Below are 23,491 nucleotides of genomic sequence, written 5' to 3'. Positions count from 1 at the left end.
TATAAGAACAAAGACCATTAACAAAATATGGATATATAAATGAAAAGAAACAAGCAAGCCTCCCGAACGTTCTTCATAGCTCCTGCTGCGATGAAGAGCTTATACGCTAGAACCCCCACCAAAACCTGTACGCCCGTATGCAGTTGTGATATATCGATCGCTTTGGATCGACTATTTGGAAAACCGAGTATACTTATTTTCCTTTCTCGTGTTTTACCTAAAGTCAAGAATTGTTAGCAAACCGCTAGTTGTTAAAAGTACAAATAAACGGATACATACTCTAATATGTCTAGCTAGAGCGTCCTGTCTAGAGAAAGTCTTGGTATCATCGCCACAGAGATCGCACTTGAAAGTCTTGCGATTTGACGCGTGAATGGTCTCTTGGTGACGAATAAGATCGTAGGGTCGCGAAAAGATCTTGTTGCACGGTTTTCCGGTGGCAGGGTTATTGAAACCACATCTGTGAGGACCAGTCTGAGCTGACAGAGGAAGTTTCTTGCGAGGTGGAGTAGAATTGTGCGACCTCCTATGTAACTGAAGATTCTGAGACTTAGGAAGTCGCTTGCCGCAGTCAGGACAGATCTGGATACCAGACTCGTCACCCGAATCAGCACTTCGCGCAATGGGAGGAGCGATGTTCATACCACCTTCGGAAGTATATGCACCGGTCTGATATTTGGATGTGACTGACGACGCCGGAGATGCAGTGAGCGACGAATCATCATAGTCAGACGCCACAGGGGATGAGAGTGCCGACGACTGAGTGGTGGAATCGATGTTGTCGTCCAACTGATTTCGCTGATCGGCGGTCATCATGTTGCTGTTGACGGACCTCGGATATCCCGACGGATGTGCAAATAGCTCAAAATCAGCACCTTCGTCGCCCGAGTCGAGATCGGAGGAAACGCCATCGTAATGAGAGTTCAAAGTGCTTCCGCCAGATGAGCTCGGGGTGTATGCAAACATACGAGATGGCCGAGGCGACTGCAGATCAGGCATGTCATCATCTTGAGTGAAGTCGAGTAATGCTTCCTTTGGGGAGATGGTTTTGACTGCGGGCTGATCAGAGAGCATTCCTTGTTGTGCGAGAGGGTTCAGAGTGGAAGTATTGAATTGAGAGCCAGATTGATTTGAGTCAGGCGTGGACGTATATTGAGCATACGGCTGCTGAATCGGAGCCTGTGAAGCGCTTGTCGGCGGTACCCGTGGATTCTGCTGCTGCTGTTGTTGTTGCTGTTGTTGCTGCTGTTGCCGCTGCTGCTGCTGATGCTGTAGTTTCAATTGCTGTTGCTGTAACTGTTGTTGCTGCTGCTTCTGCTTCTGCATCTGAAGTTGCTGAAGGTGTTGCTGCATGCTCCTTTGCTGGTTCTGAGCAAACTTAGCCTGCGTGGATGGCTGTGGAGAGGTACTGATGGCACGCTGATCTTCAACAGCCAAAGACGGGCCGACGGAGGCATTCGAGGTAGGAGCAACAGGGAGCTTTGGGAACATGTTGTACTGCGTCATGGGACTATCAGGCGCGGGAGGGCCAGGATAGAAAGGAGAGGACTTTCGGAAAGGCGAGAGGTCTCTGAAGGAGGAAGAAGGAGAAGCAGTTCTGGTGACGGGCATTGATTTGACCGACCAGGATTGCGGGAGAGTATCGGCAAAGTCAACGAGGAAGTCGTCCGAGGTAGTGGATTGGACGGGCGACATGTTTGGCGAGTAGAGCTCGTCCTCGAGGACGTCAGAGATGGTGCGCTCAAGCTTTGGGTTTTTGAATGCGTATTCGACTGATGGATCTGGGGGTAGACGTAAGTAAGTGCGGGCAAAGCGCTCAAATTCAGCTTGAGAGTCTTCACCTTCTGACATTCTGCGGCCGAGGGAGTACTTTTCGCCAGCGATCTGCTGCTGATTCTGAAGATCTTGCGAGGATGTGCCAAAGGGGTCGCGCAGGGAGGAGACCTCGTCGAAGGCGGGCGAGGGCGAGAGGGCGGGCATGGAATCGAGGCCGCCGGGGGCGCCATCGGGACCACGAGAGTAGCAGCTGAAGCTCTCGTTGTTATTGCTGGGGTTGGTGCCGATCATGCCGACTCCGTTGCTGGCGCTGTCGTGGCCGAGGGCGGAGGAGTTGTTGGCACCGTTGTTGTTGATGTTGTTGTTGTTGATGTTGTTGCTTGTGTTGGAGCTGTTATTGCTGAGGTTGTTGTAGTATGTGGCAAAGAAGGAGGGCTCGGTTGGGGTGGAGGAGAGGGAAGCGGGAAGGGAGCAGGACTCCCGTCGCATGTACTGGGGAGGGAGGGCGTTTGAGTTGAAGGACGAGTAGGAGAGGTCGAAGGGGAGGGTCGAAGCGGGACGATGGACGTCTGGCGGATCGAAGAGGAGGAAGTCTGCCATTGTCTAGAAGAAATGCGCACGCAGAGAGAAGGGAATAAGGCGGATGGGAAGAGGAAAGGCGAGGAAGACGATGATTTGGAGGACGAGGAAGAGAAGCGGCCGAGGAATGAGATGTGATGACGAAAGACAGTCGGGCTTCGGTGCTGGTCAGACAGCTTCTAGCCATGTCCAGTCATTGTTACATAATCGCAGCGTAGGGCAGGTCACGCGCAGGGCAGGGCACGGCTCAGACGGTGACGTCAGTGTTTATGGTTACATAATCTACACGTGATTTCAAATATAAAACTCCCGTTGTACTAAAATAATATACAAATCCGTGACCCACAACAACACTAATACCAGTATCCCTCTAATGTACACATATCAGCCAGAAAGAAAGAAGACGCTTAACCACCGAAACCGTAGAGGGTGCGTCCCTGGCGCTTGAGGGCGTAGACGACGTCGAGCGAGGTGACGGTCTTGCGCTTCGCGTGCTCGGTGTAGGTGACGGCGTCGCGGATGACGCTCTCGAGGAACGACTTGAGGACTCCGCGGGTCTCCTCGTAGATCTGGTGTTGTTAGTAAGCATAAACAGAAAAGAATGAGTAGGAAGGAATACACACCAAAGCAGAGATACGCTTGACACCACCACGACGCGCGAGACGGCGGATGGCGGGCTTGGTAATTCCCTGGATGTTGTCGCGAAGAATCTTGCGGTGGCGCTTAGCACCGCCCTTTCCAAGACCCTTTCCTCCTTTGCCACGGCCAGCCATTGTTGATGATAGTAGAAGATGATAAGAGAGTGGGAGAGAGGGATGTGTATGAGGAGCAGCAACAGAGCAGGCGCCGGGCGGTGGTTATAAAGCTGCGGCGGCTGAGGGTTCGGGTTATTCCATCAGTCGGCCAAAGCAGCTCTTTGGGAACGCGCACATTCCGTTTGCTGCGCGCGCACGAAAAACAGGCTCCAAATCCCAAAATTGCGCATCATTTTCTGGTCGTTTGAATCAGCGGGGTAAGGGCTCTTTCATCACCCGCCCGGCCTTTTCCTATAAAGCCCGCGTCCCCCGCTCCGCCACTGCCTTTCTTCTTCCGCATCCCATCTCTTCACCACTTCTCTACTTTACCAACAACAACTTCTTCTCATTCTCAGCAATGGCCCGTACCAAGCAGACCGCTCGCAAGTCCACCGGTGGAAAGGGTGTGTATTCTTTATTGTCTTGTTATATCTCCTCTATCTATGACTTCACCTACCTAACACCTCTCTCTAGCTCCCCGTAAGCAGCTCGCCTCCAAGGCCGCTCGCAAGTCCGCCCCCTCCTCCGGCGGTGTCAAGAAGCCCCACAGATACAGACCCGGTACCGTCGCTCTTCGTGAGATCCGTCGCTACCAGAAGTCGACTGAGCTTCTCATCCGCAAGCTCCCCTTCCAGCGTCTCGTCCGTGAGATCGCCCAGGAGTTCAAGACCGACCTCCGCTTCCAGTCGTCGGCCATCGGTGCCCTCCAGGAGTCCGTCGAGGCCTACCTCGTCTCCCTCTTTGAGGACACTAACCTCTGCGCCATCCACGCCAAGCGTGTCACCATCCAGGCCAAGGACATCCAGCTCGCTCGTCGTCTCCGTGGCGAGCGCTCATAGATTCCTATCTTAGTTTTTGTATTTTAGTAATGGCTTTGTTCGGGTTGAATAGGTGTTTTTAAACGCTGGTGGCTGCCGTGTACATTAGGTTTCTTTCAATATACGGGTTTTAGTGATTATTATGAATATCTGTTGAGTCTCCTTTATTGTCGGCTTTCGCGCGGTCGCCACTGGTGCTTTTATTTGTTATTTGGTCTTGTTATTGTTATTGTTACTACCCGGTCGTATAATCTCGTGCTGCTTATAAATATTACATTCCTATCCTTTATCTCTTGTTTACCTTTTCATGTCCGCCTCCATTCTCGGCCTCTGACCCAGATCCTGTCGTGCTCGAGTTCTCCGCCGTCCGCGCCGCCAGCGATCTCACCAGATTAGTCCGTCGCCGGTCCATCAGCTCGCCTTCGTGAATCTGCCGCGACTTTTCCCACTTTGTTCGTCGAGCAACCTTCCTCTTTCGATCGTTTCCTCTTCCGCGAATCTTCTCATCCTCCTCGCTGTTGCTGTTGCCACTGTTCGCCGCCTCGCCGTCCTTCTTCACCGCCGCCTTCCCTGTCCCAAACTCAATCAGACCCTCATCAAAGTAGACCTCGGCCGACAACGACGACGTAGCCTTCCCACTCTCATCTCCCTCGCCCGCCCCTCGCTCGTCGCCTTCCTCCTCCCCTTCGCCGTCATCTGATCCGTAATACAAATCATCGTCATACTCGTCAAACATCGTACTCTGCCTCTCCTCTGGAGGCGTAATAACCCACCCTAACCCGGACCGGGTAAGCAGCGCGCGCATCACCTTCGCTGTAATCCCTCCTCCACCTCCTCCCACTTTCTTGATCTTCTTACCCGCGCCCGTCGTCACCGCTCGCTTCAGTACCGGCTTCTCCGACTGTTTCTGATGGTGATTATCGTAGTTTGTAAACGATTCCTGGATCCATCCCGCGCACCTCGCGATCCCTGCCTTGCCTTCCGGCAGCAACATTGGGAACTGCAGGAATCCATGCGATATACCCCTGATAATCAACACCTCAACAGAGTCGGCTTCCTCATCTGGTCTCGACATCGCCAATGCTTGATATCGCATCCTCGCGCTCTGCTTGGCCTCTCGCAGTCTTCCTGCAAAGATCACCGTGTCGTCCTACAATCAGTTAGCTCGACGTCCTCCCCATCGCCTCTCTTCTACTCTCACTTACCACCAGTGGATCGACTTCACCGCAAAGCATGTAAACCTTAGGAAACTTCGCCAACAGCTCCGTCGGCGCATTAACCGGCGATAATAAGTAGTCTGCTGTGAAATCTGGTCGGTTATGCGGACCGATATAAAGAATCACCATCGCTCGCAACATCTCTGGCGTAATGATCTTGTCACTGAAATAAGACACCCTAGACGTCATCGCCAGCGACGTCCCAATCTCACTGCTGCTCGTTGACTTTTCGCTGCTTTGCGGCTCGAGCGCCGGTCTTCCCGTCAGATCGTTATACGACTTGTTGTGCAGATTACTCGACCCTGCAAAATGTGCACTTGTCGACGACATGTCGTGGTCAATACTGTTCGGCAGCTGGAACTCATCAATATCTCTGGCCTCATGCTCGATCCGGTAACGACCGCTCATGCCTGGATACATGCTCTCCTTTCGCTTCATCAAGCCAGGACTATGCAGCTCATGCACACTTTCCTGTCTGAGCAGTCGAACCTGCTCATCAGACATCCACGACCTATTTCTCACTCTGTTAGACTATCTATCCTTCATCTAACTCCAGCAAACAGCACAACTTACGTAAAGTTCAAGTCAAGAGCAGGATAAATCAAAAGCACCGACAACGGCAGCGGTGGATGCGCTGCATTCGTCAATAGCTTCAGAATCGTACCCGCAACCAGGTTACCGCCTCTGTTCATACAAATACTGTTAGCATCATTCTTGGTGTTGGCAGCAGTAGAGTCGCTTACGCAGAATCACCAATCAAGACTATCTGAAGATCTGAGTGCCCTGACAGTCCAATGCAGCGGCCCCTTGTTCTGATAATCTCGAGGTACGCGTCATAGCATTCATCTAGTCCGTATGGATATGGGTACTCTGGTGCTTTCCTAAACGCGACAGTAAAGATTAGCAAGACTATCGAATATCTTAACCTCTGGCTCAGCATGACATACCCGTAGTTTATGCTGACGATCGGGATCTTCAAACGCTTAGCCCAACTACAGAGCGAGTCGTCATGGTGGCGCGGAGTCATGCTCACAAACCCGCCACCGGGAAAACTGAGCAATATCTTGTCGTGCTGCTTGAACGAACCCCGAGGTCCGTCGTAGTACAGAAACGCCTTGATTCTTGAGTGATAGGGACTGCCGGGCGGCCTGGCAATCTCAAAGCCTTTTAGTACTTGGATCCGCGGGGTTGTAAATAGTCGGCCAAGTCGGAGGTATGTCGAGGTCGCTTTTTCCCAAGATATCCGCAGATGTTCTGCAGTGACGGTAGCTCTCACTTTTCTCACCTAGAAGTCGAAAGACAGTCAGAGTGTGCTTAAGCAGCCAGAAAACACTAGAAATACTCACTTTCTCGTCGGCCTGATCAGCAAATATGAGGTAGTAGATGCTGAAGCAGAGACTTGCAATGTCACGGATGGGCTTGGGCCGAATAGGCATCGCTGTCCAAAATCCCGCGTCAAGAGCAGTCAAGATCCACGTCGCGCGGAAGAACGATGGACTGTACTATTACATTCAAACAAGGTATTAGCATAAACTAGCTATAAACGCGAGTATATAGTATAAATCCGACGAGTATAACTCACGATATCGGCGAGTGGTTCAGGCGACTGCAAATTCAGGATCTTGTCTAGGTTCTTGAGCACGTACAAACCAGTCATGGTGAGTACATGGACCTGCCACGCCGACGCGTGCTCGGTCAAGAACTTGCTGATCGACTTTGCTACCAAAGGTCCATGACGCGGGCCTCTAATTAAGTAAAGAACCCAGAAGGTCGATACTAAGAGTACCTGGGCCTTTTTGAGACTCGGAGACGGGCGGCCGATGAGATGATCTGGAGGAGATGTTAGCTGGTGACGACGACAACTACCGCTCTAGTGTATTAACTAGACTGCAGTAGATATCATAGAACTACCCACCAATCATTCAGATAGCTTTCACTTTGGTTCTGGCTTGCTGGGTTCTCAGCTCAGGCGGTGTGCTGCAGACAACAGGAGGCGGTCGGCTGGTCTTTCACATGCAAATGAAGAGCACGGCTCCGAGTCAGGTGCATTAAGGTTTGTCATGTTAAAGCTTAACCACTGTGTGCTTGCGGGGAAGGGCACTGCGCATCGCGTCACGTGGGGCGCGGCGGGGAGCCTCGACTGTTTGTTGTTCAGAAAATAGGGAGAGATATTTGTATTTAGTTTATGTACTGCTGCTGTATTCTGGTCCGAGTCGGGATTACTTCTTCAGCGCTGACTGTCCCTTCTCGCGGTATGTACTGACGGCCGGGATGTTGGCTTTGATTCTAGACACGAACATCTGTCAGTATTGTAGAGAAGTGAGGTGGTACTGGTTATCAGCTTACCTGGTCACCTCGGTTCCGTATGCCTTTGGCTCCAATTTGACTAAAGAGAGAATATGTAAGTATGCATGGTAAGATAAGACTGCTTGACTTGGGATAGCATACTCAGGGTGTGCAACGGCACTTCCATCCAAGGGCTCTGATCTTGCGGCACGTTCATGAAATAGGCGTATATACAGCGCAAAACTGCTTGATGGGTCACAATCATGATGTTTTCTTGTCGCTCTAACTCCATTATAATAGGCTCAAGCCGGATGACTACGTCTCGGTACGATTCACCACCAGGGTATCGGTACTAGATCGATGATCGTCAGCAGCTATCACGAGTAAATACTATACTCGAGCAGAATTACCTCATATTTGTCTGCATCTCGAGCAGCAAAATCCTCAGGGTATCGCTCCTCAATCTCTTCGTAAGTCAGGCCGTCGCATTGTCCACCGTCGAGCTCGTCCAGAGCCTTCCACGTCAATTGTCTGTATGGTAGATATTTCGCAGTTTGCTGTGTTCGTTTCAGAGTAGAGGTCCACACTGTGAGCGGCTGGTCGCCCACAGAGCTCTTGGTGAGCCCGGGCAGCTGACGCGCATATTCGCGACCACGGGGAGAGAGGTCCGAGTCTCCGCCGATTTTCCCCTCCACGTTGAATACTGACTCGCCGTGTCGACTGAGCCAGATGCATCTAGGTTTGATGTGCAGATTCATGAGATAGTATACGATCCGAGACTCTAGATAGGACTGGATGCGATTGATTATGACCTGGGATCCGACATTGATGAGCTTCACATAAGTCAGCTCACGCTCAGAGATGGTCTCGTAAACTTTCTCGTAGTTGCGTATCCGATTCCGGAAGTCTAGAGCAGCCTGCTCGGGATCTTGACCGACATAATCCGGACTCGTTGTTTTGACGTCAATGATGTTTTGGAGAATAAGGTCTTCGTCATCGCACCAGCTCTCGACAAACAGCGGCTCGATGTTGCGTTTCCGGCACAGGTTGAGGACCCAGTCGCGTCTGGCCTTTGTGGTGTTTGTGGCGTCCAGGATCGCGACAACGCCTTTTTCCTGGTCGAACCACCTAAACATGTCGGCGGTGGCAGCCTCGGCGGCCATTTTGCGCAGACGCTCGCCTTCGCTGTTGTTGACGTCGAAGAAGTCTGCGGTCGGGTGCGCGGTCTCGATCCGTCTGTAGTTGCCGACGTTGAAGCATTTTGCTTTGACTGAGAGCCAGGTGAGGTATCGAACGACTGTAGAGAAGAGTTAATAACAAAGCTAGGATATTGATAAAAGACAAAAAGAAGACTCACTCTTCTGTGCTATTAGAGATTTGCCGCGAGCAGGCAGACCGACCCTGGAGGACAAAAGGCAGTGGTTAGCAGGAAGAAGTGCGGTTTCGGGTACAGGCTATGCACTCACATGACCACGCAGATCTGGACGTTCTCGACATGAAAGGAGTATGCGCCCATTGCAGCGGATAAGAAAGAAGCAGGAGAATAGCTGCGGGAGGAGGAACACTGAACAAAGGCGGCTACGGCGGTGGTGAAGTGGTGCGCGAGAAGGACGAGCGGAAGTCTGGTGAGATTTTCGTTGAGTCTGGGTGACGGCATTTCTGCTTTCTGCGCTTCCCCCGCAGCCGCCCGCGCAAATCGCACCAGAATAACGCAGCTGCTCTGCCGGCCAACAACGGCTGTTTGGAGTCCGGCCGCGTGGGATCCAGCGCAGAGCAGAAAATAAAGAAAATGCGAATAAAATAGCTGAATTAAATAGCCGTTGCCCGGTCAACCAGACGCCTGTCCCGCGGCCGCTCTTCGCTCTTCCCCTCCGCCTCGCTCCCTCTCCCCGCCCAGCATCCCTCATTCGCACTGTGCTGGGATCTGATTCCCGGTCACGTGTTGATCCCACTGTGCGTGCTTCCATTGACAGACATCCGACGGCGTCGCGCGAGGTCGCCTTCTTTTACCCGGCGCGCCGTATCCAAGCACAACCTCCCAGAGCGCCGCATGTAAACAAACAAAATAAACAAACCACGACTCCTTCGTCTTCCTCTCCTCGTCTCTCTGTCTTGTTCCCAACCGTCTCTCTTCCATCCTCTCTAAACATTTCTATACAATCATGCCGTCAGATAAAATGTCGACGCTGGTGGCGTCCACCGCCGCAAACTTCCAAATCGCTCCTGATGTGCAAGCTGTCTCACGCATCAGCGACCACATCCGCATTCTCAAAGCTGCTCGTGAACTCGAGCGCGACCAGCAAATGGAACTTCTGCGAGGTACTATCTAGCTCTGCTTTTACACCACTTTATTTCTACATATACTCATTGATAACTTGTATACAGCCCTATCCCGGAGAACCGAACTCGCAAAGTCAGCAGTTACATCGCTGTCCTCGCCTTCCAAGAGAAACCACACCGAGCGAATGCTTGCTCTCGACCGCGAGAAATTTGCACTTGCTAAAACCATCAATGAGCTGGAGTCTGCTTATCATTCCAGTGAGACCACTCTGGCTCGGTTAAACAATGACTTGGAGAAACTGCGAAGCGAAGATGTTTTGGCGTCTGAGAGTAGTGCTCAGCAGGACTCGACCATGTGAGTGTTTATTCTTCCGCTCTGCTCTGGTTCGTGGGAGCTATGCTAATGTTCTATAACAATGCAGATTACTCCTCAAGGTCTACAGATCACTAGGCGTTAGCCTTGAAAGTGACGACATCGGCGGCTACAGCAAAGCAGTCGTCAGGTCGCAAGAGAGCAACGACATGCATGTCCTAAACATGGACAAGTCCTACTCAAACTTCTTCATCGCAAATCACCTCTGGAGTATGATGTAATTCAAGCTGGTCTAGGTAGAAATTATGTATTAGGATATTTTTGGCGTTCTCTTCTTGCTTAACACTGTGGATTATCTTTGCTCTCAATCAATCTGTATTCTTAGGGTTAGCTCAAATCCAAATCCCACCCTTTCCATTTCCCAATCCTAGTCAAATGACGCATAGTAGGTCGGCCATGAGGACAGTTCTACACAGCACGATTAGCAACACAGTTGATCAAACTCATCAGCAGAAATCAGTGTATCTTACCCATGGCTTATCCAACGTACCCAGATCTCTAACGATCTTTCGCATCTTGTCAATCTCCAACCCTGTACCAATCATCACACTACTCCTGCAAGCTTTCATCGCAAATGCTTGCCGAATCTTAGAGCAGCGAACCGTTGTTCCGGGATATTCGCTCACTGCATGTAAAAGCTCCATAAAATCTTCAGTACCCAGCGTTTTAGACATAATCGCTGGTACCGCAGTCAGTGAGCATTTCCGTCCTGGCTCACTTCCCTCGTCTATCTTCAGTCCAAACCCGTTGTCTGAAAATACCGAGAGATTAGAGATAACTTGAAGCTCCTCGAGAGGAGTGAGTGACAAAGGCTTAGGTCTGGTGGACAAAAACAAAAGTTAGCAAATTCCCGCACATATCCAGCATTCTGAAGCAACATACACTGCCAAAGGTTGCCGGCCTATCGTAGTCTCTCTCTGCAGTCGCTCAAAATTATATTTCTCATCGCTCGCATGCTGGTCGATGATAAACAAATCATCACTGTCGTCGCCACCCTTTCCGGAGGCCTCGACCCGCCTGGCAATGATAAATCCCAAATTAAACTGCCCAATAATCGACATCCTCGCAAAATCTGTCTTTGATATATTAAGAGCTTGCAGATGGTACTCGCCCTCGTCGACTTCCACTTGTAGCGTTTGTCCTTTCTCGCTCTTCGCTGACGCAGCTGTCCTCAGCAATTTGCTCTGAGCAATGATTGCATCAAGCGATACTTCTAATTCCACAGATAAGTTATGTGTAGATTGCACGCTCCCCCGGCTCGTCTTGTAGTCTGTGATAGATTCGGTCGAGACTTCATTGCTTTCTGTCTCGTAATCATGCGACGCAACTGGAGGTAAAACCTGTTCAGATGTAGACTCATCCTCTCCAGTCTGACGAAGATCTGACGCGACGATAGTCTGAACCTTTAATCGCGCCCCAGCATCCTTCTTTTTCATCTCCACCGCCACCTTCTCTTCTTGCTCTTCATCTTTTTCCTCCTCTTCCTCCTCCTCTTCTTCTTCCTCTTCCTCCTCTTCTTCCTCCTCTTCTTCCTCTGCTTCTGTATTCCCCTCTCTGTCTGCTATCTCAGCCAAGAAAGTCTTCTCGTGCGTTGTGTCTGTAGTCACCAGTGTATCAGTCATTTCGTTATCGAGTGCAACATCCGACTCATCCTCCTTGTCTGCAATAGAGCCAATCGACATCAAACTATCCTCCAATTCCTCATCACCATCACCATCACCAAGATCAGTCTTCGTAGCCGAAAATCTCTGGATCAAACTGATTCCAGATCTCCCCGCCTCTGTAGATTTAGTAGAACTTGATCCGCGCTTTCGTTTGCGCGACACTGCACTATTTCGAAGCATGGGCGTCTGAGGTTCAGAACTCCTTCCTTCCGACGAAAACCTTTCCATCAATGAAACGGATCCTTGTCGAGATTCAGATTCCTCGCTCTTCAAAGATGCGTCTGGCTCAGGGGAGTCGGTGTGCAGCACGAAGCCCGAACTCGTATCGCTGGGTTCGGATTTCACTGCGTACGCCATCGATGAACCGGATCTAGGAGGTGAGCTTGCGATTGAATCTATTAAAGTTGATTGAGTCTTTGAGCTGATCATAGTCATTGATTCTGAAAGCAATTCCAGCAACGTTCTCCGTAAACCATCCATTATCTGATCCTCATCGTGGAGAAGCACCGTACGCTTGTCAGGCGTCACATTCACATCGACAGTTTTGTGGTCCAGCAGTAGGTTTGCCACAAACAGAGGGTACTGAGTCGGATTGAACTGCTTGTAGCATTCATTGATGCACCTTGCAATCCCCGGATACACGCATGGACGACTGTTGATATACACCAGCTGCCGGTCTTGGCTACTTCGCCCACTCCCTGGAGCCGGGTTAGAGATAAACCCTTCTACTTTGATCAGGTCCGACTGCTCTTCTTTGACTTGCGAGTATAGCGATCTTCTGCGTGTGATTTCAAATGAGAAAGATAGCGGTCGCAGCTCGGAAAACTGCCGAGCTCCAAAGATATTGATGATATTCCGGTCGATCGTAGGGTTTCCATTTGTTGAGAATAACACGTTTCGCCTTCTATAATATAGTAAGTAATGGAGTCATCACGGGCTCAATCAAGTAGGTGCATAGGTGAAAATACCCATTCTGTAGCGAATTTGTGACTGTAATCTTCACGCCCAATATAACGATCCCATACGCTTGTATAAGAGCAACACATTTGGCAAACTCTCGTTTATGATTCTTTACCAAATCTGTTCGTCGTACGGGTAACTTCCCCTCGAATATCTTTGAAAGAGTCACGGTAGTGCCAACGGTACCCGCGACTCGGGTTTTCGAGACGATCTTCCCATTGCTGTCGTATTCTAATCGAGTGGCTCGGGGCTTGCTTTCTTTCGTGCAAGTTGTTATGCGGACCTTGGCGCATACAGCGCATAGGGAGTTGAGGGCTTCGCCGCGAAATCCGTATGTGTCGACGGTCTCGAGATCAGCAAACTGCTGAAGCTTGGAGGTATGATGTTTTAGGACTATCGATTATGTCAGTTGTTCATCTTCTTCAAGCCCCGCGAATAGAAGAATATGATGTAGCACGCAAAACAATAAGCAAGCTCACCAATGCCTTCCATATCATCTTCGGAAATTCCATCGCCGTTGTCGCTGACTTCAATAGACTCGAGGCCGTATTGTTTGAATCGAACCTCTGTGTAAGAGTCAGAATAAGCATCTGTAAGACGTGCAAGATAACACCACACCAGCTGCACCCCCAGCACGTGATAGCGTAGTTCACTTACCAATAGAAGTAGCGTGCGCATCCAAACTATTTTCTAGCAGCTCTTTCGCTGCTGTTGATAGATCAATGACTACTTGCCCTGAAGTGATTCTGTGGACCGACGATGCATCGATTTCTCGTATTGTAGACATTTCTGCGCCACGTCTCCAAAATCAAGTAGACCAACACCAGATTTCACTTAAGCCAGCTGATATAATAGTGAAAATATGCTTACTTTGCAGATTCGCCCTCCATATCAGACAATCAAAGCAATCAATCGTCGATAAAGACCCGGTTCTTGACGCGTTACTTGGGAGACGCGTGGGTCACGAGTTTAGTCACGTGGTGATCACAAATGGCAGGGAAAAGGCCCAATACGTCATCACGAGGCTGAGCCGGGCTTAAAGAGTCGCTGGCGGCGATCCATCTGAGCCGGAAACCCATTCACATCTTTATCTGAGATTTCGAATTCTGTTCGCTTTGCAATCAGCATTATAAATGCCTTCTGATCTACCATGTATGTACTGTTCTGATGATTTGTATTTATACTGGGATTCCTGCTAACTGCCTCGTTCTCGCTACAGATGCCGCGGATGCGGAGGTGTAAGTAGTCACCGTCATCTACGCTTGCTCGTGCTTTGATCCTGCCTGATTTAACCCAGTCTGCTGACATTACTCTCATAATTTGCAGTTCTCTAAGCCGCGACGAGCTAAATGTTCTGAGGACTCAGTATGTCAAAGAAGAGCCATTTGTCACTATCCAAACAAAATTCAACTACGCCTGGGGCCTTGTGAAGAGCAACAGGCGTGAAGAACAGGCTTTGGGAGTACGACTCCTGACGGGTAAGCACTCCCCATATCGTGCAGGTCTAATATTTTTAATGACGTTGATGATGACTGACTGTTACGATCTGCCACAGAAATATTCCGCGACGCACCGGAACGACGAAGAGAGTGCTTGTATTATCTCGCTCTAGGGAACTTCAAGCTCGGTAATCATGTTGAGGCAAAGAGATACAACGACCTACTACTTGATCGCGAGCCGAATAACATGCAAGCACGAAGCCTGAACAAGCTCATTGATGATAAAGTGGCAAAAGGTAAGTCATCTCCGATCGCCAGCTACGTTTCAACTATGATGAAGGTAGATCAAGGGCGTTGCTGACATACTTAAACAGACGGTCTTGTCGGATTGGCGATCATTGGTGGCGCTGTCGCAGTCGGTAGTGTTCTTGTTGGATCGCTTCTTAGAGGTTCGGCGAGAAGGCGGTGATTGTAATCCGGTCGCCACAAAGTATTGGTATAGTTCGCGGGGGGTTCGATAGTATATTGTTCGGTTACTTTTTTACTCTGGTGTTTTGTGTTTGAGCTTGCGGATATTCATTGGTGCATGTAACGTAATAAGATAAGAATTACTACTTATCTGTTGACTCAAAACATATCGTTTCCGACAATTCGAGTGGGGAGCAAGGAACAAGGAGCGTAGATATATTAGTAACTCCTTAGTCACCATCTGGAGGTTATTCTCGCACCAACACAACCGAAATCCACCGCTTCCCAATATCAGACCTACGAAAGCGGCCCAGGCAACCGATATCTGTGTGCTTGCAGATCCTCTGTTTTCGTCACCGCAGGCTTTCGTGAGTCCTTATTCACCAGGGACTTGTGGGTATAGTTAGGCGCCTGGCTTGTATTGTTTACTTTCTATAATCACTCATTCGCCCGCGCGTCGGCGAGCGTTGCGTTGCGTCTTATAGCGGCTACCACCTACGCCAACCCCAACTGGTGGTACATTATATCAATAAGGAGGTTCCGAGCTGGGTTGTCTTGATAGCATTGTGCAATGTCTAGCGAAACTCAACATTATGCAGGAGATGCGGACGGAACAGACAGGCATTCGGACGGGCCTACTCATAGTCCTCCGATCCTATTCCTCTGCCACAGCTGCTACAATGAATTCAACATGACTGATCCGGAATTCCCGGTGCTCTGTCCCCGATGCGACTCCGAATTTTGCGAAATGGTAAATCAAAATGACTCGAGGTGTTCTCTGGTGTGATTTGACGTGCTAAACAGACCACTTTTTGTCTAGCTCGAGGAGGAAGACGAAGGCGATGCCGAAAGTGAGGAAGAGTATGACGACGATGATGGCTATATGCTATTCGGAGGGGGGAACGGTCCACAATCATTCATGGAAATCATGGACCGACTCTCTGGCAATGCCGGTACGATCAATCTCGGCGCGGCATTGAGCGGTGCAGACGGCCACAACGGCAACCGGGGTGCGATGCCTACCTCAGATAACGACCCCGAGCGAAGATACAGCTTAAATTCACTCCTGGAACTTGTTAGCCCTTCTGAGATTACACGGACTAATCCTAGGGCTAATGCAACTATGTGGGATAAGTACGTGTTCTGACTAGTTGCACTTTGCTCTAGAAACTTACTGACATATCATCTACAGCTTTCTACGGCATGGCGTCCCAGGCGTACCCGAACCAATGCCAGATTCCCCAACATCCTCTACATCACAAACAGAACCTGGAGGCAACCAACGTCAAACTCGATCTTCGGCTCAATCTGACCGAACTAGGTATGCAGTCCCTCTCCCCAGTCCGTCTGGGAGTGTACAGTGCAGCTAATCTTACCTCTTACTACAAGGCAAACTAGCGGTGATCGCGAAGAGCACGGCTCCAGCGATGAGGATCAGTCAGAGGAAGAACTTTCGAACCGAGACCAGTGGATTCAGTACGTATCACTTTCCCATAAACAATACGGCCTCTATTTACTAACGGCATTGCTTCAGCTTTCTTCAAAATTCGCTTGCGGGGCTTACAGGCGAGGCACGTCTGGGCGGGACTCGCGGTGCTCAAGTTAATCCCAACGCGGCCAACGATCTTGTGTCTATGCTTATGACTCAAATGTTCAATATGCCGGGAAACCCTGGTGATTACGTTTCCGACCGGCAACTCGATCAGATCATCTCCCAGTTGATGGAGCAGGCTCCCACTACGAACGCAGCTCCGCCCGCGGCACAGGAAGAAATCCAGGCTCTGCCAAATATCTCCGTGAAGGAGCATGCTGAAGAAATCGCAAAGACTCCGGACTGTCCGCTCTGCATGGAAGCTTATACTGACACTGATATGATTAAGATCCTGCCGTGCAAGCATTTTTTCCATCCTCCATGCATCACACAGTGGCTAGTTGTATCTGACTCATGTCCGCTCTGCCGGACACCTATTAACCCTGAGCATGCGGTACCTAAGGGTAGCAGTGCGCCACCGCGAGAGCAGGCGCAGGAGGTCGATGAGTTACCGGACGTCGAATAGTTACTTCGATTTTTTACGCTAAAAAGATGATGGAAATCTCGGAGAGAAGGAGATACTGGCTAATGACGCTGTGGCGCTGCGTCTCTTTATTGCAGGTTCTTGCAATGAGTAATTGGGTACAAAGAAAGCAGACGCTAGCATTACAGAATACTGAACGATTCTCATTAATACACACTCACTCACCTACTCTACATACACACGTACTCAAACACAAAATGACTTAAAGTAAAACGATCTAACTACTCTTTTCGCGCTCAATCTCCGAGTACAGCTGATTTAGCTCAGTTTGCTTGCGGTTGCAGTAATCCTCAAGCATATCAACCTGCTGCTTCAGTACCTCGATCTCTTGCTTCATGGACGTCAAATCCACGCCAGAGGACCCGTCATCGAGCGACTCTCCCGCCCGCAATTTTCTCAACTGACGGCGTTTGTAGTCGTAGAGCTGCTCGAGCTGCGTACGCACAAGGCCAATCTTTGAGTTGTCTGCGTTTCGCTTGGCTTCGTTCTTTCGACGTTCGGCAGCTGCTTGCGCCTTTTCGTATTGCGATTCAAGCTCGGTCAATTGTCTTCGTAGACGGACTTCCTCCCAGTCTGTATCCTTTGTCGCCGAAAAGTCTGTGCCAGAGGACGAGTAAGGGCTGCGGCCACCGGATATGCCAAGACGATCGAGATAGGAGTCTGCAAAGGCAGATTTTTTACTCGTCGTGCTGGTAGACGCAAGTCTTTGAGACGGTGAGCTTGTGTTGGAGACGTCGTAGTCTATCTCAGTGCTCTTCTCGAAAGTAGCCCGGAGAGATGGCGGCACGTTACGAGGCACGCGGACTCCTTTGTCGCGATTGTTTAGGATATGCAGGAATGCTAGGCATTGATCCTTGCCGATCGTCCGGTCAGAACGGGGGTTTATCAGGTTCCTTATGATCAGCGCAAGCATTGTTAGTTTGTGGAAGCTTTTGGTGATAGGTGAATATCAACATACCATGCCGAGGCTATATCGGTCTCTGGAACATTAAGCGTTCCGTACAGCTCGCTAAGGGATTCGACTGGAGCATTATAATGTTAATTTGAGCAAACAGATATTTCTCCACAATATAAAGCAAAAACGTACAGGAAATCTGTCCATGTCGATCCGTGTTCGCGTTATACACGGCCTCGTAATTTCGACGATCCTGGGGTGACATGTACCAGTCAAAGTCATTGGTGAGTCCAGGTTGGTCGTCCAAGTCATCATCGTCATCTACCCGTTCGAACCCAGAGCTTCCGGTCTTGACCGCCCGGTTAGCAGCTAGCAGATGCACCTTTGATGACGGGACTAGCCAATCTGGAAGAGAGCTGGGGACGGATTTGTAGCGCTGTAGTTTTTAGATGCATGTGTGAGTAAAGCCAGCCTGCCTTTAATGTAATAAAGAAAGACTCGCAACTTACGCCATTGATAAGATCAAAGATGATCCGCATAGCAACGCAGAACTCTTCAAAGTCCAGGTTTCCATCGCTGTCGACGTCTATTGCGCGTGAGTCAAATCAGCCAGTGTCCAGAAGCATACACAAACAGGCACATTCCACTGCCTTCTCGGGCAGATAGAACAATAAATAAGAGCTCATTACCTGCAAGATCCCAAATCCTCTCGAGCTGGTCGTCAGCTAGCTGTGAGTTCTTGAGCACTGCAGCAGCTCGATCTCCAGAAAGTAGACCGTTCAGGGGATCCAGGCCCGAGAAGATCTCCCAGTACTTTGCAATCTCCCACTCCTCAAGCTTGTTGCTACTCAGGGATGCCATATGTACAAGCAATAAGCGTTTGAGTGAATATGCGAGGTTGTTGTTGGTGCTCTATGGCGTTGATCGAACGAGGATTGGGTCGAGCAGATCGAGCCTGCGGTAGTCATGGTCAGTGACAAGGATAAAAGAACGCCGGTAGTTCCGGATCATCAATCCCAGACAGCAATCAAACACTCACAATCTCAATCACAGCCTGCAAATAAGTAGATACGCAAGGTATGCAGACACGAATGCCGATGCTTGAAGTTATCGAGGCGGCGGATTGCTGCAACTGGCGCCGGTCGATTCGGGAAGCTAATGGTTCGCGGCTCATCAGAGTGTGGGAAGAAAAACCTTAATTCAATCTTATCCGCTCCCGGTGCTTGTTTTTGTGTCTCCCAATCCAGCTCGAGAGCTCGACCGTGTTTGCTTAAACAGTCGTATTTACGCGGTTCGAGGGATGCTCGAGTTGTTGAGTTTGCATTGAGACGCAATATCGCGGGCCTTTGAGAAATGGCATACCGAAATCGGGCTTCTGCTTTCGCGCGGACTCTGCTGGCCAGAGTTGGCAAAATATCCACACCGCAGCAGTACTTTTGTCCTCCGTGCCTACACAAGTGCTCTTACTCGACAATCTCAGGCACACATTCGTCATTGAGCAGTTTTCTGCGATACGCAGAAATTCAAAACCTGTCCCCCGAATCGACATACCACGTCGGTACGTTATACGAATACACGACCCTCGAAGCGCTCCAGACAGCAGCGCGAATGCAACTCGAACGATGCGGCGGTGCGGGCGACCTCGGCATCGACCTGCGCGGAACAATGCGCCTGGCCTCGGCTGAGACGAAGACAATACCGGTGGTCGTGCAGTGCAAGTCGGAGAAGAAGAAGCCGGGGTCGCGACACATCCGCGAGCTTGAGGGAGCGTCGGCAAACTCGAGCGCAAACACGCTCGCTGTGCTGGCTGCGAGATTGCCTGTTACCGATGCAGCGAAGCGGGCGATGCTGTCGTCTGCTCGACCGATGTCGTTCTGTTTGGTGACTAGTTATGACGAGGGTGGGCGCATACAGCAGATGATTTGGAATGCTGCGGCAGAGAAACTCCTGAGCGGGCTTACTGTCGTGCAGATAACTCAGAAGCCAAAGAAGGCCAGGGGAAAAAAATCGTTGACTGAATCTGAGGGATCAAATCTACCATCTATCGCACTTATTCCTGTTAATCGGTGACATGATTTTATTGCTCGCTTTCGCAGCTGTTTTACTGTATATACAAATGAAAGCTAGACAATACCTCATATCACAATTCTTTCCGACTGTGGCTACCAGTATGCGATCCGACCCTTCTTCTGTCATCCGACACAAAGTACAATAGAACGAGCCATCCGCACAATACGTTGATGATCTCATGCAGCCCATACGCTCTCATCATTCCATATATACATGCAAATACAGTCAGGAAAATCAAGATACACGACGTAACCGTCGAGAACGGCTTGCCTGTCGGGGGTACCAGTCTAGATGCTGCCAGTATTTCCACCATCATCGAGATAGGTAGAGTGTACAGGGGGTTGTGATCTGAAGAAAACGGTGTGGTCCACTGCATCGGAAGTCCGTGGATCCAGACCACCAAGATTGGAACATTGATTGGAAGAAGCCAGAGCAGAAGAACCAAGATTGAAATAGCAAATTTGGGGAAGTTGGTGGCAGCCAGAGTACCAGGTCCGCCTCGAAGGCGGAAGGCTTTGATGCAAGTCCAGCAATGTACAAGAAGAGAAATCACAAACGCTAGCTGATATGGCGCATATGCCACCACTAAGGTCGACTGTGCCAGCAATCTAATGACAGCACTCGTCCACGGCCGCGGAAGCAACTCCTCCCGTTTTTTCCTAATCAGACCAACGAGCTTCGACGATATGTAAAGACAACAAAGAACTGCGTAGTACAGTCCTGCATTGAGTCCCGAGGAAATAACCACAAACAGCGGTCCCAGCAAAGACATGGAAAGATCATAAGAGCCAAGGTAAAGAGTCGCCTCTTTCAGGTTCCTTTGAATCACATCAGCCTCGCCGTACCCGGAGTTTTTGAATAAAAGTGCAGATTGGTGTGGTAGTCTATCAAACACGAAAGGCAATAAAGCTGATATGATCATCCCGAAGACAGCATACTTTTGCAAGTAAACGTACAGCGCATCTCCAAACGTCACAAACACACCTAAGAACTGTCAGCAAAACATCATCTTCAAGTCGACTTTGAACACTAACCTGTGTTATTGTAAATCCTAAATTGAATCAGGAGGATCACCGCAGCAATCGCTAAAGGGAACGATGCCAAAGCGGTTCTATACCGCATGACAAGATTCCCTAAACTCCCCAATACATCAACCTTGACGCGCACTTGAATTGTCGATGGACAAGTCGGATCAAGCCAGATATTCAGCCTGAGATCATGATCCTGGCCCTGTGTCTCAACCACTGGCACAAACGGCGCTAATCCATGGAAGCTCAACTCCTTATCCTTGACGTTTGGAAAATATTTTGATTCATAAGGATCCTCAATAAACTGACGGAGCAGCGGTGAGAATGTGGCCGAGTAATCACAGCGCGGATCAGAGAGCAAGGAGAGTTTGTATGAAATCAGTGATGAACTAGCTCCGTTGATCTTAATCTCATGAAAGCTGCCACTACTTGTCTCCAAGTCCAGTTTGGAACCATTAAGGAAGTTGTCTGACGATAATGTCTTAGTTCAGTCTTAGTCAAGGAAATTAAAGATACTCACTCAGTGATCCGGGATCCAGCTCGTATGTTTGAGCTCTGCTGTTTGCAAGTTCTGTAAATATGAATTCTTCACTCTTGAAAGAGGAGCGATAGTCCAATACAACGAGATATTCGGATTGCGAAAGGTCTGTTCGATTATGATTGATGTATGAGAATGTTGGTCCGTCGTAAGAGTACTTGGACTTTATAGTAGAAGCAGGGAGGATAGCTGTGGAATACTGCAAGTCCGCACAAGTCAACGGCAACACATCATCTCCTTCACCAATGCTCATTTTCACTCTGTACTGCGATTGCTGGGGGTTCTGTGACTGTGCTCTGCAGAGCAGAATGCTGATTTGGTCTTCATCTTCAGCCGAGCTTATGGTTCCATCGGTCAAGAGCCTCAGATGGCTCGCTTGAGAGTCTGCAGGAATTGAAAAGACCCATGACTGTTCTTCAGCACGCCTCAGCATCGCGCGATTACCTTTACGTAGCCGATCAGATATAGAAGCTCCAGACAGCAGCAAAGAAACATCATACAATGGAGGCTCTTGTTGGACAGCAGACGCTTCTAAGCCAGTCAAGAACCTCTCCCGAAAGATATGAAGCCTAGTCTCCAAGTCTTTGGTCTGGCCAGGCATTTTAGTATCGACGATAGCAAGGAGAGCTTTCGCGATAGCCTTTCGGCACTGGTCGCACCATACGATCGCCAGATGATCAATTCCAGTCCATACATTTGGAATCGACGAAGTGAAAACGGTGAAGCCGTTCGTCGGCGGCAGGAATGAAGACACACTGGCGTAGTCCGAGGGTACTGTATCATCGAGCTTCCCACCAGCAATTGAGATTAGTGCGATTGACGAGAGAGGGTTTTGGCCACTCGAGGACTTTGTGAATGAGTCACGCCAGTACTTGTTGACTTTCTCATAGAGCTTGACCATTTCGGAATCAAAAGTTGCGGGTACAACAGCGTGCGGAGTCGATAGAGTTATGATTGTATTCATCGAGTCTTCTCTATAGTTTGGTAAAGTCAACATTGTCCTGGCGACAATGCCACCCATTGAGTGACCCAAGACGATAACCGATGACGGAACGAATTGTCTGTTGCTGTCATGATTTGCAGAGTATAATGATAGAATGTAGGAAACAGCATCGTTGAGATAGTCTGCCTGATCCAGCAAAGTGACTCCATGGAACGCAGTGAAATCTTCGTTGAAATCTGCAGTGAAAAAGTCCAGATGTCGAGAATTCTCTCCACCATAAGTTCCCTTCTCATTCAGAGTGTCAAAGTAGACGCGTGTCGCTTCGGCAGCAATTGATCTGGCTTGTCGGTAGCTTCCTGCGTTACCGGGAATGAACAGGACGGGAACTCCATCGAGCTGGAAAGGGTGAGATCTTAGTAAAAACGTGATAGAGAGAATATAGAGATTTGCGTACCTCAGCCGGCGAAGGATATCCCATCTCTCGGTACAAGTAGAGGGAGTATTTCGATGCGAGTCGCGAGTGCGAGGTATTGAAGTCCTTGAGAAGCGTGTATGACGGAGCCATGAAGATCGGGCGGCATCCCTTGGTATCAAGCTGTAGGTTGAAAACCGAGTAAAGAATCAAAGCCAAGATAGTAACCGCTGTGCCTGCCGCGCAGAGATTCCAGATCGTCTCATGTTTCCCAGCTGAGTACGGACGCGCGATCTTTGCCTGTGGGGAGGGTGTTGATCTGGATGTTGATTCAGCATTAGATCGAGAAGAGGCTAGAGACGAGTAAGTAGCTGGTTCGCCGGCCGAACCAGCGACGACCGCCTTAGCCATTCAGGTTGTGTATGATTACAGCAACACTGAGCGCCGACTAAGTGAAGATAAATGTTCCGAACAGAGGTGCTGGACGAGAATTGGAGGAGTAGGGCGGGGTGCTTTAGGGTATTTACATGTCGACTAAAAGTAGGGTTTTGCAGGTCGTCAGTATGTTGCTGCGATATCTTGTTTCCTACACATTTTCATAACCTACTGGCTCTCAAAGCAGAAGCAAAGTACATGATCCTCAATTGATACTGAACAATAGATTCGATGAGGAGAACTCCGCTGCTCAGTTGTCCACACCTCCTTCGCGCCATCATTCCGCAGTCATCGCTCCATCTACAGAGGTAGATCATTTATATTCTTTCCTAAAAGATATAGACACAAAGCTCAAACTAAACTCATTAAGTCATAAATCACAAAGTGTTTCCCTCCAGACATCCCTCCAGACAATTATGCGCGACATCCCACTACCGACAC

At 49.6% G+C, this 23,491-nt stretch overlaps 11 protein-coding genes across 11 annotated transcripts; 5 read left to right on the top strand and 6 right to left on the bottom strand.

The window, feature by feature from the left end:
* Positions 1-2,762: 2,762 nt before the first annotated feature.
* BZA70DRAFT_270356 (histone H4.2) lies at positions 2,763-3,301 on the bottom strand (the record flags this gene model as incomplete). The annotated part of the gene is made up of 2 exons (XM_064911285.1): positions 2,979-3,301; positions 2,763-2,924 (listed from the first exon to the last, which is right to left on the bottom strand). Exons 1-2 carry the CDS (start codon positions 3,126-3,128, stop codon positions 2,763-2,765), a joined length of 312 nt encoding a protein of 103 aa, XP_064770104.1. The 5' UTR covers positions 3,129-3,301.
* BZA70DRAFT_270354 (histone cluster 1, H3g protein) lies at positions 3,302-4,256 on the top strand. Its single transcript, XM_064911284.1, has 2 exons — positions 3,302-3,553; positions 3,624-4,256. The coding sequence occupies exons 1-2, from the start codon at positions 3,508-3,510 to the stop codon at positions 3,986-3,988; spliced, it is 411 nt and encodes a 136-aa protein (XP_064770103.1). The 5' UTR covers positions 3,302-3,507; the 3' UTR covers positions 3,989-4,256.
* A 652-nt stretch (positions 4,257-4,908) lies between these two features.
* On the bottom strand, positions 4,909-7,338 carry BZA70DRAFT_2659 (Alpha/Beta hydrolase protein). Its single transcript, XM_064910990.1, has 6 exons — positions 7,100-7,338; positions 6,767-7,014; positions 6,531-6,686; positions 5,928-6,469; positions 5,758-5,868; positions 4,909-5,695 (listed from the first exon to the last, which is right to left on the bottom strand). Exons 1-6 carry the CDS (start codon positions 7,104-7,106, stop codon positions 5,128-5,130), a joined length of 1,632 nt encoding a protein of 543 aa, XP_064770102.1. The 5' UTR covers positions 7,107-7,338; the 3' UTR covers positions 4,909-5,127.
* A 65-nt stretch (positions 7,339-7,403) lies between these two features.
* Positions 7,404-8,986, bottom strand: BZA70DRAFT_298078 (6-phosphofructo-2-kinase-domain-containing protein; the record flags this gene model as incomplete). Its single annotated transcript, XM_064914590.1, has 6 exons — positions 7,404-7,470; positions 7,531-7,570; positions 7,633-7,822; positions 7,881-8,767; positions 8,828-8,871; positions 8,937-8,986. The coding sequence occupies 6 exons, from the start codon at positions 8,984-8,986 to the stop codon at positions 7,404-7,406; spliced, it is 1,278 nt and encodes a 425-aa protein (XP_064770101.1).
* A 646-nt stretch (positions 8,987-9,632) lies between these two features.
* Positions 9,633-10,344, top strand: BZA70DRAFT_234636 (Spc24 subunit of Ndc80-domain-containing protein; the record flags this gene model as incomplete). The annotated part of the gene is made up of 3 exons (XM_064910305.1): positions 9,633-9,789; positions 9,856-10,105; positions 10,173-10,344. 3 exons carry the CDS (start codon positions 9,633-9,635, stop codon positions 10,342-10,344), a joined length of 579 nt encoding a protein of 192 aa, XP_064770100.1.
* Positions 10,152-13,702, bottom strand: BZA70DRAFT_1848 (uncharacterized protein). The gene is made up of 6 exons (XM_064909975.1): positions 13,405-13,702; positions 13,227-13,313; positions 12,756-13,140; positions 11,006-12,691; positions 10,594-10,942; positions 10,152-10,531 (listed from the first exon to the last, which is right to left on the bottom strand). Exons 1-6 carry the CDS (start codon positions 13,532-13,534, stop codon positions 10,451-10,453), a joined length of 2,718 nt encoding a protein of 905 aa, XP_064770099.1. The 5' UTR covers positions 13,535-13,702; the 3' UTR covers positions 10,152-10,450.
* Positions 13,703-13,880: 178 nt separating this feature from the next.
* Positions 13,881-14,655, top strand: BZA70DRAFT_286444 (mitochondria fission 1 protein; the record flags this gene model as incomplete). Its single annotated transcript, XM_064913866.1, has 5 exons — positions 13,881-13,899; positions 13,967-13,985; positions 14,074-14,225; positions 14,303-14,482; positions 14,561-14,655. 5 exons carry the CDS (start codon positions 13,881-13,883, stop codon positions 14,653-14,655), a joined length of 465 nt encoding a protein of 154 aa, XP_064770098.1.
* A 206-nt stretch (positions 14,656-14,861) lies between these two features.
* BZA70DRAFT_3042 (uncharacterized protein) lies at positions 14,862-16,829 on the top strand. Its single transcript, XM_064914767.1, has 5 exons — positions 14,862-15,405; positions 15,475-15,788; positions 15,847-15,975; positions 16,044-16,130; positions 16,189-16,829. The coding sequence occupies exons 1-5, from the start codon at positions 15,226-15,228 to the stop codon at positions 16,709-16,711; spliced, it is 1,233 nt and encodes a 410-aa protein (XP_064770097.1). The 5' UTR covers positions 14,862-15,225; the 3' UTR covers positions 16,712-16,829.
* BZA70DRAFT_1783 (endocytosis and cytoskeletal organization protein) lies at positions 16,754-18,758 on the bottom strand. The gene is made up of 6 exons (XM_064909919.1): positions 18,664-18,758; positions 18,314-18,579; positions 18,134-18,210; positions 17,817-18,060; positions 17,688-17,751; positions 16,754-17,622 (listed from the first exon to the last, which is right to left on the bottom strand). Exons 2-6 carry the CDS (start codon positions 18,483-18,485, stop codon positions 16,947-16,949), a joined length of 1,233 nt encoding a protein of 410 aa, XP_064770096.1. The 5' UTR covers positions 18,486-18,579; positions 18,664-18,758; the 3' UTR covers positions 16,754-16,946.
* BZA70DRAFT_286441 (uncharacterized protein) lies at positions 18,716-19,694 on the top strand (the record flags this gene model as incomplete). The annotated part of the gene is made up of 2 exons (XM_064913865.1): positions 18,716-18,785; positions 19,105-19,694. The coding sequence occupies 2 exons, from the start codon at positions 18,716-18,718 to the stop codon at positions 19,692-19,694; spliced, it is 660 nt and encodes a 219-aa protein (XP_064770095.1).
* Positions 19,695-19,764: 70 nt separating this feature from the next.
* On the bottom strand, positions 19,765-23,026 carry BZA70DRAFT_234694 (PGAP1-like protein-domain-containing protein; the record flags this gene model as incomplete). Its single annotated transcript, XM_064910309.1, has 4 exons — positions 19,765-20,678; positions 20,729-21,190; positions 21,243-22,599; positions 22,628-23,026. 4 exons carry the CDS (start codon positions 23,024-23,026, stop codon positions 19,765-19,767), a joined length of 3,132 nt encoding a protein of 1,043 aa, XP_064770094.1.
* Positions 23,027-23,491: the final 465 nt, after the last annotated feature.

The sequence above is a fragment of the Myxozyma melibiosi genome (genome assembly GCF_037950935.1).
Source record: "Myxozyma melibiosi strain Phaff 52-87 chromosome Unknown BZA70scaffold_1, whole genome shotgun sequence".
Classification (NCBI taxonomy): domain Eukaryota; kingdom Fungi; phylum Ascomycota; class Lipomycetes; order Lipomycetales; family Lipomycetaceae; genus Myxozyma; species Myxozyma melibiosi.
This window is presented reverse-complemented; position numbering and strand designations above follow the sequence as displayed.